Source organism: Varanus komodoensis, unplaced genomic scaffold (genome assembly GCF_004798865.1).
Source record: "Varanus komodoensis strain SLA01 unplaced genomic scaffold, ASM479886v1 scaffold8, whole genome shotgun sequence".
Lineage (NCBI taxonomy): Eukaryota > Metazoa > Chordata > Lepidosauria > Squamata > Varanidae > Varanus > Varanus komodoensis.
Genome location: NW_025336481.1, coordinates 27,117,166 through 27,132,317, shown reverse-complemented (window position 1 = coordinate 27,132,317; position 15,152 = coordinate 27,117,166). Strand labels below are relative to the sequence as shown.

The following is a 15,152-nucleotide window of genomic DNA, read 5'->3' as shown; positions in this document are numbered from 1 at the left end:
TCTATATGGCTTTTGAAACTTGCCTGGAAGGTGCCTTGTTGAATTGGGTGCCCTGCTATGCACACTTGTACTGGCTGCCAGTTTGATACTGAGACAGATTCAAGATATGATGGTTGGCATATAAGGCCATAGGAAACTGAGGTCCAAATTACCTGAAAGATGGACTTCCCATGTATAGGCCTTGTATTCCATGTCACATATTGCAGCCTCCCATCTGGAAACAGCACAACAACAGGGCCTTCTGTGCAGTGGTGCCCTCCATTCAGAATGATCTCTACTGAGTGACATGTTAGGCACTGACAGCTAGTAAAACTTACTTGTACATCTTGGCTTTTCATAGCCATTAATGTGCATAACTTCACTGTCCTTTTATAATGATGTACTGTTGTATAATTTGTTACACATTGTTTGGGATTTTAAAAATGGGAAGCATTATGTACATCTTCAGGAAGTAAGGAAGGAAGCGTAGATATGACCAAGGGTAAGCAAACCTTTTGGTCCATTGGGCATACTTGAAAAACTGTATAGATACCACCACAAAATGGCTACCATGGGAAGTATGACTAGTCATAAAGGACAAGTATGAAGACATACATGAAAGAGCTACAACATACTAAACCAAACTTTGTTTCTAACACCTTTTCTCCCCCCCCCCCACCACACACATACACTTCTCTTCTATTTCTTGGTGGCTGGGCATGCTGCAGAATTTACTTAACAATCTCTGAGCCCCTTCAGGTAGCCTAGAAACATTCATAGGGAGGGAAGATGCTAGCAGCTGGAGGCTCTCACTTTGCTTAGACATGATCCCACCTGCCAGTAAGAACAGTGGTTGATTGAACAAATAGAAAAAATGGGATACGAAGTTTCTGGATTCCCAGAAAGGTGTCTAGGGTCACATGAGTGCCTGTGGGCACCACACAGCCTACTCCTGGGTTGGTCAAATAGGTTATTCAATCACTTTTGTGATCACTATAGTTGTTATAATCATTGTCACTGTCACTGTGATTTTCATGGTTGCAAGGGTGAGTGTGTTGGATGACTCGCAGCCTGAGGACCGAATTAAGGAGGAACATGCCAGTGGTGGCCTGATTCAAAGTCGAAATGGAGTAGGACATAATACCCAACATCTGGGGACAGGGGGTTAAAGTTCTTACTAGTAACTAAGGCTTAGGGGAGGCATTTCATTCTTTTACAAGGGAGGAAAACATCCCCTGGAAACCACCAGGTCAGTCATGGTCAGTGAAAGAAAGTGGTCCAAGGCTATCTGAGAATCCTGGAGGGCTACACTGGAACTTGATCAGACTTCCTCTACAGGGGTCAGATTATGACTCAGTTGTAAGGGAAGTAGCAGTTGTGACATCAGCAAAAGCAGTGGGGGTCAAAGTTCCGTCAGTGATGAGGCACCTGCTTAAGAATGCATTCTTCCTAAAGCCAGGTCAGAGCTAAACTCAGCTCTAAGGAGAGTCAGTGTGGCATAGCGTGGTTAGGGTGTTGGGCAGAGATGTAGATCCCATGTAGCAGTGAAGATAAAATATGGCCACTGTGCCAATGATTTTACACAGGTTTGTAAATGGATGATTACATTAAAGCTTTGGACATGAAAGTGGAATTAATCATCACCTTCAGTAAGAAAGAACAATACAACCTGTGTCATCCTGGGAATAAGGCATTTTAACCTAAATGAAAAACAAAACATTGTAGAAACGATATTTCAATCTCCCAAATAAAGATTTCCCTCCCATGGTGTGTTAAGTAACTCTTTTATCTCTCTTTTCTGCACACTAACTAAAATATATAGCAGGTCTACCAGTCAATTCAAGAATGCCTAAGTTGATTAATAGCCTGCCTTTTCACTGATTAAGTAATAAATGCATTTAAGTACATCTTTAGGTTACTGCGATATAGATGGCCTTTTGAGATTTTGAGAAAAGGAGATGAGAACGTATAATAAAGAAAGTAACCATCTTTATTTTTGTTTGTTTACTTTATTCCTAATATGGTAGCATGCCAGAGCCAAAATAGATTCAAAGGTAAATGTGTGCCCTTCATATTCTGCCTCAGGGATAAAAAAATCCCTCATAGTTTAAAGTTACCCACACCTATTAATCAACCAAATTTGTATTTGATTAACAGACTGGTTAAACCAATTGAATCTTGCAGCCTGTGTTTACACACATGAACACACAAGCATGAGCATGCACGCACGAGCATTAAAATAAGGAAATATATTGAAGGGTTCTTTGGTGATTTCATGGTAACCACAAGAGCAAAACTCAAGATGTTTGTGATATTAACAGAAACCAGAGGTAGGATCTATGTATAGGCTTATTCAGAATTTCCCTGAATTGCCTTTTATATGCTGCACAGATCACAGAAGATTTAAACAGGAAAAATATTTTCTTTCAATTCAAGTACTGTCTCCTTTCCCTCTGACATACCAGAAGAAGCACTGATGTTTTCTACTTATTGTAAAAAAGGGCCTGTATTTGTTTTTTATTCCAAGATAGGTTTTACACTTAGTGTTTTATTTTGAAACACTTACAGTACATATCTTGTTAAGTAGTGGGCTTGCAGCATGCATCCATCCAATTAAAATTAGTGGTTTCTGATTCACATGGCTATTACCTAAGGCTGAGAAACACGTAGCATCATGTCTTTTAAAGCTCTATTAGGTCCGTGAACCAAGTGATGAGAGTTCTGTTAGAAACTGTAGAAATTTTCAGGATTGAATTTATGTTTTAGGTTCCTTCCACCAAATGTTACCTTCTCAACCTGCTTGCCAGCTTTGCAGATCTTCAGTTCATTTACCTGACAGATTTTGTGGTCAAATTCTAGAGTTTCAAGACAAATTAAAGGGATATGTGTAGGATAAAACACAGGAAGCATTTGTCTGGCTGCAATTAAAGCATTTCTTCTTATAGGGACTTCAGGCTCTTTAAAAATTTATCTGCCTTGTACATTGCCATGTAAATCATTTGGTACACCAGTTTTTACCATAGGTTTCCAATAGGTTTCCAATGTCCTTGGTGGATTCTGGTACCCACCTGGACAAAAACATGGGATAGAACATTAAGTGGAAAATCAAAATTAGGATTTCATTCTGTTGTCAGGATTTTTCTGTTTTGAACTTCATAAAAGTGACCCATGCCTTGAATTGCTATACATAATACACATTAGAAATAAGATACATTAGGATATTTTTAGTAGACAGTTGCTGTGCTTGGCAATATATTAATTCTGAACTGAATAATAGTACTGTATAATTACCACAAGAAACTATATAATTACTGACATCAAGTGGAACTTAATAGTGGTCAAACATTCACTGAAGCACTGGGTTGTATATTATATTTCCTAGAGTTTCTGAGACTTTGGGAACCATCAAATCATGAAATTATTTAGTGCAAATGCTACAAATGACTCTGAATGTATGTTGCTATTGGGCTTTTTCTTTGTGGATATACATGAGGTGCAGAATCAGTCCTTAAAGGCAACCCATTAAAATAATGCCACCAGGACAGCATACCTGTATTTACACAACACACCACAGTGCTGTTAATGGCATTGTTTGGGCCCAAACTTGTGTAGACCGATATGAGCATAGAGTTGAGGTGTGTGTGAGAAGGACAAGGACTTGGCATGCTTGACTTACATAGCATCCCTTATGGCACATAGGAGAGACTGAGGGAGCTGGGTCTTTCCGACCTTGAGAGGAGGAGACTCAGAGGGGACTTGTTAGTGACATACAGGTATGTGAAGGGGTGCCACACAGAGGTGGGACATGACCTTTTTCCCCCTGCAATGGAGGTGAGGAGAGGTTCCAATGGAGCAAAGCTCAGGGAACCAAGGTTTTAGGGTGGACGTCAGGAAGTACTTCCTGACGGTTAGGACCACTAGGGTGTGGAATGAACTTCCATGGGAGGTGGTTGAAGCCCCAACAGTGAGGGTGTTTAAGGATAGGCTGGACATGCACATGGTGGGCATGTCATGAATGGAACTGGCTGGAGTTGGGGGTCAGACTAGATGGCCTGTGAGCCCCTTCTGACTCTCTCTGTTTCTATGGATTTAGCTAGATTGACACAACCCAACTTGCCTGTGTTAGCATTGTTTCCATGAGCTTGCCCAGTGATTCCACAGCAGAAATTAGACTAGCAAAGACCAAATTTGTCTAACTTTGCTAAGTCATTGTTCCTGTTTGTTCCCCAATCTCTGCTGCATGGGGAATGGAAGACATAAAGAAAGAGGAGGATGTGAGCAGCTCTTTGAATAAGGAACACTGCTTTGTGGGATGGCTACTGATTTGGCAGCAGCAGTATGTGGGTGAACAAGACACTGTATAGCTACGCAGCATGTACTATTGGGAGTGAAACTGGAATACTCACATCCTTGGCTGGGTGTAAAAGTGTAAAGTGAATGAACTTTAGATTTGGGTAGCATAGAAGAAGACAGTGAATCGTCAGGGGTCAGACTGAGGCTTAGCCATACTTAGGGTAGACCCACTGAAATCCTGGCCAACTAATGTCCCAGGGATTCCAGTGGTTCTACTCTAAGTATGACTAAGACTCAGAAGAATTAAGTAGAACTTATCATTTAATTTTAAAGGTGGAGCTGTCATGGAGATGGTGTGCATGAGGAAAAACATGATGGAAGGAAAAGTAAGACTAATAGGAGGAAAATGTGAAGCAAGTCATCTTAATATTTTTAGGGCCAATCTAGATGTAACCTGAGAGATTTGTGATCAGGAGGATTTCTCAGTTTGTTGCTTCAGAGCAGTATTTGAGGCTGTTAATTTGACCAGGCAAATGAACTGATAGAGGTGGCGCTTAACCTGCCCCGCACACACAGAGCTATTATTTTTTCAGTATAAATACACAAACGCGGAAACTGTTTCTGTATTTCCATACCTCTCCCCCACTGCCTGTCCCATGGAGTTGATGCCAACTGGCCAGGGCTTGTGGAATGAAAACACAGCACTGGGGGAAGCGTTAAATACCCTTTCCCCTCCTGTACTGCTACCCTAATCAAATTAGGAAGTTTATGAACTGAAGAAATCCTATCATGGATCTCTCATGTCTTCCATCTGGTTCTGTCCTGTAAGGTTTAGGGCTTGCCTAAATGTGAAACATGCAAAGTACAGCACACTTCGACACACTCCCATAAAAGCCACAGCAAAACATGTAAATATTTCATGTAAGATACAAGCCCTGTTTTCAGGGTGACTTTGCATGCAGAAGGCACAGACTTGCAACCTTAGACCTCTGCTCATTCAGCCCAAAGGTGAGAGACTAGCTTGATAACAGGTACAAGTGTACACTCAGGTCCCTGTTGATCCCAAGTTGCTGCCACCAAATTGCTTCTGAAATTTGCTGTCCATGGCAAGAAGCTCCCTTTTCACATTAAAGGAGAAACATGGGAAGCATGTATCTCATTTCAGTACAAACCTATGTTCCCCTGGAGCTTTCAGGAGCAAGATTATACATGCCATCAGCATTCCAAGCACCCCTTTTAAAGTGAAAGAGTGACTTTGCTGCCACTAAATTTCTGTAATTCAGTGGTGGCAATTTTAGTGGCAGAGGATGGGCCACCTGTTGCCAAGGGTGGGGAATTCCTTGACCTTCTGAAGTTGCTTGCTGACTATGTGATTGAACCGGCAGATCTTGCCAAGACTCTATACGTGCACTGTTGTACAGGTGCATGGGGATTTAGGACAGATAAAAGACAGACACAGGAGATTTAGGAGATCTTCACACAGTGCATCATTAAGCTAAGGCATTTGCCAGCACAAGATATAGGCACTAATTTGGGTGACTTTAAAAGGGGATTAGACAGATTCATGGCTTCTAGTGACAATGACTACATGTCACCTCCAGCACACCAGTTGCTAAGAAAACATGATTGGAAGTACAATTGTACTAACATCCCAGATTTGGGCATTTTCCACAGGAAGTGGTTGGCCACTATTTGTCCAGAATGATGGACAAGATGAACACTTGATCTGATTCTGCATGGCTGCTCTTTCATTCTTGGAAGCTGTTCTCATATTGAGCTGAAAATGGGGTGGGAGGAAGGGGGCCATCCCATTATCCCTTCATGCATTCAGTCAGTTCCAGCTCCAGGTTTGGAGGACCATTGGGCAAAGCATCCTCTTTCAGTGGGTCTACCTTCTCACTGGCATTGTCACCATCTACTCATGGTCCTCATCCTCTTGCTCATTATTGCTACTCTCACTTTCTCAACAGGCAGGAAGCCAGTGAGCAAGTAGCCAGTGGCCCCTTCCACTTGTCTAACTTACCAGTGGGTCCTGTGAGACTCTGGGCCCTCAGCAGATGCCACCCATTTGGTCCTGCATGCAAGCACCCCTGATTTTGAAGGGGAGACCAGGATAATCTAATTTTACTTTTTCTGTGATTATGTTGGCTTAGAATGGTGATATGCAACCGCCTCCCCCACCCACATAAACAAAGCTTTTGGTCCACACACTTTGTCCTGCTGCAGCTGAAACACATTGGTATTGTTCTGTTTTTGGGGAATATTAATTAGAACATGTTCAAGATATTCCTTTGTTCTGGGCTTGAGTCTCATGCCTGATCAAATGGATGAGCTGTCCTTTTGCATTGCTGTCCATACAGCAATTCCTGGTCACATCTCCATGAAGACTTAAATTAGGCTAAGAATTTAAGATAGCAGAGGCACACATTTGATGCTAGAGAATACAGTAGCTCTCTTCTTTAAAATATGCTATCTTAAATTCCCTTTTTATGGAGATAGTCCTTTATATTAAAAGCAAATGAAATGTTCCACAGGTACCCTAGAAAAATGCCTTTACACTCACCTTTGTTATTGCAGATCTGACTGAGAACTACAATGTTGATCTCTTATCACAAAATTGCGCTCGCTCGCTCTCTCTCTCTCTCTCTCTCTCTCTCTCTCTCTCTCTTTCTCTCTCTCTCTCTCTCTCTCTCACACACACACACACACACGTTGTCCTAAATAAAATTTATAGATTGAAGCTAATTCTGGATGACACGGAAGGGTACCAACATATTAGTGATTAAATATGTTGTTGTTTTATTTTATTGCTAGGATAAGGATTGGAATTTGTGGTCTTGGGAGCCCAAATAACATGACTGGCCTCTTGGGTAATGTGCACCACAATCCCATGCTATGAGATACAGAGGGGATATAAATGTAATGAACGATATCATTAATGCCATTAAATGGCTGGACGCAGGACATGATAAAAATGTGGAACTGGAGTTTTACCAAATGAAAGGCTCAGAATCCTCAGATACTGCTGCCTTTGGAGTGACTGGAAGTTCATGAAGCTGCACATTAAGGCTCAGCACAGAACTAGCTCATATGGGCAAGGAAAACCATGGTACCCAATGGCTCGGAGATTTTGTGTGAGCTCAGTGGGGCACTTATTACAACCAGATGTGGATGATGTTGAAATGTTATGAAGCAGCAGCAGCGCAGGATGCATGAGAGTTACTCTTGTCACCTGTTTGCATGTTGCCTGTGACACAGGTCACAGTGGATAAAGCTGACTGGCAAAAAGTACAGAACCAATATTGGATGTTCTTCATCACACAACACGCAATTAGCTTGCTGGCAAGATTCAGGTTTATATAATGGCGAATGGAGAGGAGAGTATGGACAGAACTTTCTCTTTTTCATAATGTTAGAACATGGAGTCACCCCAAAAAGTTGACTGACAGCAGGCTCAGGACAACCAGAAGAGGGTACTGCTTTACAGGATGCATAAGTGACTTGTGGAAATTGGATGCTAGCTTAGAAAAAGTAATGGGGGATAGATTTATTTATGGAGGGTACCCATGATCACTAGTAAACAGTACATTTGGGAACAGAAGCTTTGTACCTCTGACATCAAGATGCTGGGGACAAATAACAGGCAAGGCATTTGCCTACATGCTTTGCTTGTGAATGCCAAGAGGCAACTATTTGGCCACTCCTGGGAAATAGAAAAGACAGTTCTGTGCAGAGGTGGAACTTGAATTCTTTCCTCTCACCCACTATTGAGATATGTGTAAACTGCAGCTCCCCATACATTTGGAACTGAAGGAGATCTACAAGTGTAAACTTGGGATTTGGATCTAGTTAACTAGTGAGGGATTTCCCCCTCCCATCCCCAATGCAGCTCCTTCTTCCATGCTCAGGGATGGTTCCGGAAGGCAAGGGAATCCAGCTTACAAAAATCAGTGCATGTATTGCTCTCACTGCATAAAGGTGAAAAGTCACAGAAAAACAGGTTGCTGCCTTATGTTGTCTCAGAGCATTGCTCCATCTTGTCCTCTATGACCAGCATGGATGGGTATCCAGGGGTTCAGGCGGGACTTTTTGCTGGCTCTAACTGGAGATGATGAAGATTGGAAACCATGTGCTCTGCCATGGAGCCACAGTCCCTGCCACTCAGGTTGTGTGTGTTGATAACGACAAAGCTCTTTCAACAGAAGTCTCTCTGGTTCTGATTTCTGATATTTTTTTGGAGACCAAGCTAGATGTTCTTGATCAAGCAGACATTTGAATTTCCATTACCATCTTGTTCTATTTCCATTTTCACCAAAATAACATGATACCACTATGTGAATGGCAGATGTGTCATATCATTGGCTGAAAACAGACGAAATAAAGCAGAAAATTAGAGCATGCACATTTGTTAAAATGCACATTTAATCTTCTTTGTTTTATATGTTGCAGATTCAGAATAATTTGTGGGCAGGAAATGCAGCTAGCGGTTCAGTGGTGACTTCCTGTATGCTTCCTCGTGACACTTCCTCTTGTATGACCCCTTATTCCCATTCACCTCGGACAGATTCTGGGTACTCAGGCTTTTCAAACCACCAGAGCCAATTCAGCCACGTCCCCCTCAATAATTTTTTCACTGACTCTCTACTTTCTGGGACGACCAATGGACATGCGTTTGAAACCAAGCCGGAATTTGAACGAAGGTCTTCCAGTATTGCAGTTCTACGAATGAAAGCCAAAGAACATACTGCTAACATCTCTTGGGCCATGTAACATAACAGAATGTCTTTTCTTTTCAGTGTCGGGCACCCATCCCCAGACCCTGCCATTTTTATTTCCCATATTTAAAGGACCCAACAATAAGCTACTGTGTGAAGAATTGCTAGCGATCAGGATGTACATGGAAGCCTGCTTAAGCAAATGCCTGATATGCTATTTAACAATTAAAATTTAAGCATAGACATGTATGAGGACTAAATAGAACCAACATGTGCCAATCTCCAGAAGCCCTCTTAAAAATAGCCAAATATGTTTTATTGTACCAGTTGAAATATGATTGTAAAAACTGCAAAAAGAATAAACCTATTAAAGGAGTATCTCTGCTATATATTGATTGATGTCAGTGCTGTGTACTGAGGAAATCCTTATTTGGTATAAAGCAGGAAGTCTACAGGAGGAAAGGCATTTGTTGTGCCAGTGCTGTGAGGAAAACCTTTGAAAATGTCATGTGAGAGGAGTGAAATAGATCACTGCACCATTTAAAAAGTGGGAGTTTTGGGGGAACTGGCATAAGATGGAACAGAAGTCTACATTTCTTTATCTGACTCTATTCTAATCTTGTTCCACTGGATACAATGGGAGTTGCTGGAAATTTTAAAAACCTGTCTTTTTAAAAGTGTGCAAAATCTGTGAAAGTGTTTGGTGTACCCTTTACCTACGAGACTAAAGCATTACAAGGGCAATTCCTTGCTGTTGGTATAAGCTTGATCTGTTGTTCCTGTCAACGTTTCTTTAACCTGCTTCCTGTCAATGTTTCTTTAACTTGCTGCCCTCCAGATGCATTGGACTAAACTCCAATCACCTCCTGGGCAACATGGCCGGTCCTCCTTTAGTGCTGCTCCTAACTTACAAGTTTATGGGAAACACAGTTCATGTCATGATTAACCACCTTGAGAATAAGCCACGGTGAGTTGGTTGTTCACCAAAAGACCTGCAATGGTGCTGGCACATCATCAGCCTCTTTGAGGCATATTCCCAGCTCAGTCCTCCCACCTGCAACTTGCAGGTGTCCCAGCATCCTCCTTCACTACCTTGGCATCCTTTTCACTTCTTTGCTCTGTGTTTCTTGATTTCGCCGGAGAGAAAGCAGCACCCCTTGGCAGATTGATACCTGTTACCTGATACTTAGTTTTCAAATCAAAATGGTAAGCCCTAACATTTCCCTTGGTGGTTTTGATTTCTTCCTTGGATGTTGTCCATGGATAGTGTGATGCTTCCCCTGCTTATCCCTGCACCATTGCACACTCCCTCACTGTTCCTTTCCACCACCCTCTCCTTTGCACACCAGTTACCCCAATGCAGCCTGTCCCCCCATTGCCCCGCAGTAGAAGCCACTTCTGCTCATCCTCTCTTTCCTCCCACTTCTGCTCTCTGTCAGTTCGTGAAGTGACTATTCCTGCCTCCGCAGTTCTGGTCAAGAACTGCTTTGAGTTATGGCTCCCTCTCCCTCTGCCCCCTCCATACTTTCCTTTAGCAAGGGAATCATATTTCTCCCCCACTGCTGACAACCTTTCCTCCACCACAAACCTGGTGTCTGCCTGCACCTCCCTCCTCACCTGCATGCCACCCACACTGCCCACTCTCAGCCTGCAGCCCACCCCAAGCCACTCTCCACCTTAGCTGTGGGGCAGTTCCCTTGTTTTGACGTCTGCTCTTTCTGACAGTCAGAGATGGTTGTGCAGCTCCTAACAAATCAGTCTTGAGAAACTGTGACTGCTAGCATGGTACACGGGTGATTCTGGGCATTGAGAGAAGCATGCTGCTCATTCATTTAAATTCGTTTGGCAAGCCACTACGAGGAGTCCAATGCCACTGCAGATAGCTTTGCTCATATGGGGAGTGCTATGGAGCAAAGGCAGCTATGAAAGGTGAAACTGATGGGGTGGCTGCAGTGGAAATGGGATATCCTACACAGTGTGAGAATGAGAAGTGACTGTATGGCAAATATGATGTGTCACTAGAATACTGGGGTCTTATATGGGGAATGCTATCGGGGGGCGATTGGGAGAGGGGGAAAGCTTACGTGGCTCAGGCAGAGATGTACTTACGTAGAAGGGATGCTTACATGGACTGTGACTATCATAGCATCAGAGGGGCTGTGCAAAGTCTCTGTGCCTGCTACAGCCAGGGCGGTGGTTCCAGATCTACTCAGCGATAGGCTGTGCAGATGTTGCATGTCTGAAGTACTCCTGTTTTGGATGGTGGATTCAGCAGGTGCAATGAAGGCTGCTTTGAGCAGTCTTGGGTGGCAATGGTGTCGTTCTCAGCCCCTGGTCCAGGAAGCTGGGGCTTATCCTGAACAAGCTTGTGCCTCTTGAATTGCAATGTTGTGCAGAATGCAGCAAGGGACAATGACATCTGGTACAAGGTCTTCCATCACATTCAGAAGCATGTAAAGGGGATGACACTGTGATTTTAAGATCCAAATGCACACTGTCCAGAGAGTCTACCACGGCTGTAGCTGTAGTTAAAATTGTTCTGCTGGGGCCTGGTAGGAAGCCACGAGCCATGGCTGTGGTACAAAATCCAGGTTGCTGAGAATGAAGGGGCACACTGCAAGTTTGTTTACCAGAGCAGGGGAGCTGGTGAGGAATGGTCCCATGGCTAACTGATTTCCCAGCGGTGAATTCCAGAATGCAGCAGTGGTTTGGTTTCGCTCTGAAATGCTATGTATATCCAGAAATCTGCCTTTACACTCCAGAAGTGCCTGGAGCAGCATGCTGTACTAACATTTACTATTGTACTTCCTCCTCCTTGGCTGGAGCTAAAATGTAGACGTGTGAATTATTAGGTATCTCCACTGCACGAGGGAAGCCTAGCTTATTGAACCTTTTGGGGTGGGTTTTTCTTCCTTCTTCCTCCTTCTTTTCCCCTCTTCCTCCCTTCCTTTCTTTCTGGTCTTGTTCCCTACTTTATTATGTAAGTAAATAGAACTTATTCAAAACATGCAGCATTTTTTTGAAGAGTTCACATGCAGTAGACTTCTAAACTCCAAAGATGTTTGGAGGGGTAAGTACCGGATGCTGCAAGTGGGTTGTACAGAGACAACCTTTTTTCCTTTTAAATTAATGTGGATTTCCTCATTATCACATCTGAACAATGAATTATGGGACCTATTTCTGCAGGTATGATTTCAAAAGTGGCCGAGGACATGCAGAAATGTGGCATCACCCAAAGCACCTGTGCCCACCATTTATGTCCAAACAGTCTCAGTATGCAGCTGTGCCCCATGGCAGGTAACACATCAGCCCAAAAGGCAGACACGTGCAGCCATTGCAGACCACTGAACCATCTCTGGTCTCCTGGCAGATGGTTCTTCTGTAGCTCTGCTCCTCTCCTCCACTGGCAGCACAGAGGTGCACTGTAGCCACTCTAGAGCCATGCTCTAGTTATCATGATGTGAGGTGCTGGAAGAGCTTGCCTGGTCAATGCAGTGACCAGCAAGAGATTTCAAACCAATTTTCTTCAGGGCAGCAATAGAAGCTTCTTCCATAACTCAATTTCCAGTCCTTTCCAAAGTATAAAAGAGCAGTGCTAGCAGTCACGTATCACAGTGTTTTAGCTGCAGAGACAGAAGGAGTCAAAGGAGAAGAGGCAGAATCATGGAAATGATGCCATCTTGTTTTGTGTTTGTTTTCTGAGTGAGTTTAGGAATGCTTAGCTGAGTTAGTGTAGTGGGGAAAGCAGCTGCTACTGAATGCCTTACAGAAGTGCCTTCCCAGAACAGAAGGAATGGTCACAGAACCAGGCTTTATAATGGAAAATACATGGCCAGGAATACAGGGAAACATTGATCTGCAAAAGCGTACCCAGCACTGCTGCAGTTGGAAAATCATGTTCTCTGGCCTGCATAGGCTATGCAGTATGTTACTAAATTGAATAAGAATGAAAAGGGAGAAATAAAGACTGAAGGAAGAAAAGAGGTATTTTTTGAGTGTGCAGTGATTGATACTGAGAACTCTAGAACACTTATCAATTTCTCACTTCTGACATCCATGCTTCTTGAATGGCTCTGCCCATGACCTTAGGTGAAGAATCTCTGGGTTCATGTAGTATGTACATTTAATTCCATGTAGATGTACCTACTGCAGCTTTTCTTGTGGCTGGAGGGAACTACATGGGGCTGATGGAGAAGTTCATATAAGAGATCATGTCACAGAAGCAAGTGGGCAGCAGGGAAGCACTCACAAAACACTGCTGCGTGGAAGACCAGTGACTGGTCTTGAAATACTTGCAGATGAGACACTGCATGGCCTGGGCATATTGGATAAGCAGTATAGGATTCAGGACTTCGTGATCTACCTGTAGTTGAGGAGGAGAAATCACAGGTTGGAAAGCAGCAGGTCAAAATGGGACAATATCTGACTCTTTGGGGTTGAGACAAGACAGTCCTACCGACCTCGATACAAGTGGGACTTGTGTCCTTCTGACCAAATAGCACTGACAGCAGTTCGACACAGAATGTCAAGGTACACTGTGTGGCAGAGCTGACCATAGGCTTGTATGAGAAGTGTGTTGGATCTTGACGGCAAATGCTAAGCAGGGATGGAATGTTTGAATGATCTCTAAACATATTGTAAGCAATATTTACTTTATTGTTTTTATTGAACTGGTTGATGTTGCTATCAGGAATTGTTACTTAATGCACACCCTTTGGTTAGGAATGGGTGGGACATGAAACAATGGGGGATATCCAAATTTAGTCATAGCTAATGTAGTTCAATTGAAATTAACAGAACAATTTTATCATGACTAACTCAAGACACGTGAATTTCTTTGGGGCTATTCTAAACATGATAAAATCTGGGTCTGATTCAGAATGATACAATGATTCCCTTATTATCATATGAATGCTGGGTTTGATAAAATTTACAATCAATGATATATATATACACACACACACACACACACACACACACACACACACACATATATATACATATATATATACATATATATATATATAACATTCTGACCCTTGCCAGTTTTTGTATCTATCATAGCCTTTCCATTCAAAATACAAGCAAACAGTAACTGGGACAAGATGGGGCTTCCAGTGCACATATATTTTGAAGAGTCAGATGAAGAAACCCACAGGGGCTACAATCCAACAGAGGCTCTAACTCTCAGAAAACAAAGACATTTCAGGTGATTCTTCAGTATTCCTGGAACATTCTGCACACCTTCCTATATTATTCTTAGAGGAAGGTAGGGGACCGCCTTCAGCCCAAGTGGAGCCAAAGACAAAAGGGACCGGGCCAAAATACTAACTTGTTATAGCTTAAAGCTCTCACTTCTAATAACAAAATCTTAGAAGAGGTATTTCAACCTCCTAGAGTGGGAAAATGCACACAAGCTAGGAAACTACCAACAATTGATGGTTTGGGGGAGGTTGATGGGGCTAGGGGAAGAGTAGATGACATTCTGTGGAACCTCCAAGGACCGAAATGGGATGCTAGGAAGGCCCCAGATTCCACACCTGTTCCAGAAAGTCCTCTGATGAGGTTCATGCAGGGGGAAAGTCAAATCAGGTGCAATCAACTCCTTTCTTCCATGACTGGACTGGTTCTTTCAATTTTTCTCATGAGATCTTTGGATCCAACCCATGATGTCTTAATTGCTGACCCTTTGTTCTACAGGTTGTGCTTGGAATCATTCACCAGCACTAAAGATATCTTTATAAAGTGATCAGGAATCTTTCTCTGTGTGCCATCCTAGAGATGTCTACATGAAGTAAGTTCCAGTAAGTCCAGTAGGGCTTCCTCACAGGATTGCAGTCTGAATGTGCTACACATAAGTGAATACAGGAAATGTGGCCATTTCCAATATGCTGAAATGAAGAAAGGTTTTCACAAAGCCTAAATAATATCTAATCTGATTCAAAGGAAACTGGAATTGTCATTGACTGAAGTGCACATGTCTGTGTTGAGTTTCAATCCATTGCTGCATGGATTCCAGGCAAAACTCCCACTGATTTTTCACCAGGAGCAAGACACAGCCTTCTGTGCTGGTACAGCATGTCAGTGCATTTGCTACATGAAGGAATTAAAATGTCAGCAAACATTCCAAAATTTTTGGTGTATGTGCGTGTGTGGGGGGAAGTA

General features: G+C 42.8%; 1 protein-coding gene across 1 annotated transcript in view; it reads left to right on the top strand.

The window, feature by feature from the left end:
- The window catches only part of ALX1 (ALX homeobox 1), a 36,962-nt gene extending 27,920 nt beyond the window's left edge, over positions 1-9,042 (top strand). The window contains exon 4 of the mRNA XM_044455671.1: positions 8,722-9,042. Coding sequence (XP_044311606.1) covers positions 8,722-9,042 — 321 coding nt within the window. The remainder of the gene's footprint in view (positions 1-8,721) is intronic.
- Positions 9,043-15,152: the final 6,110 nt, after the last annotated feature.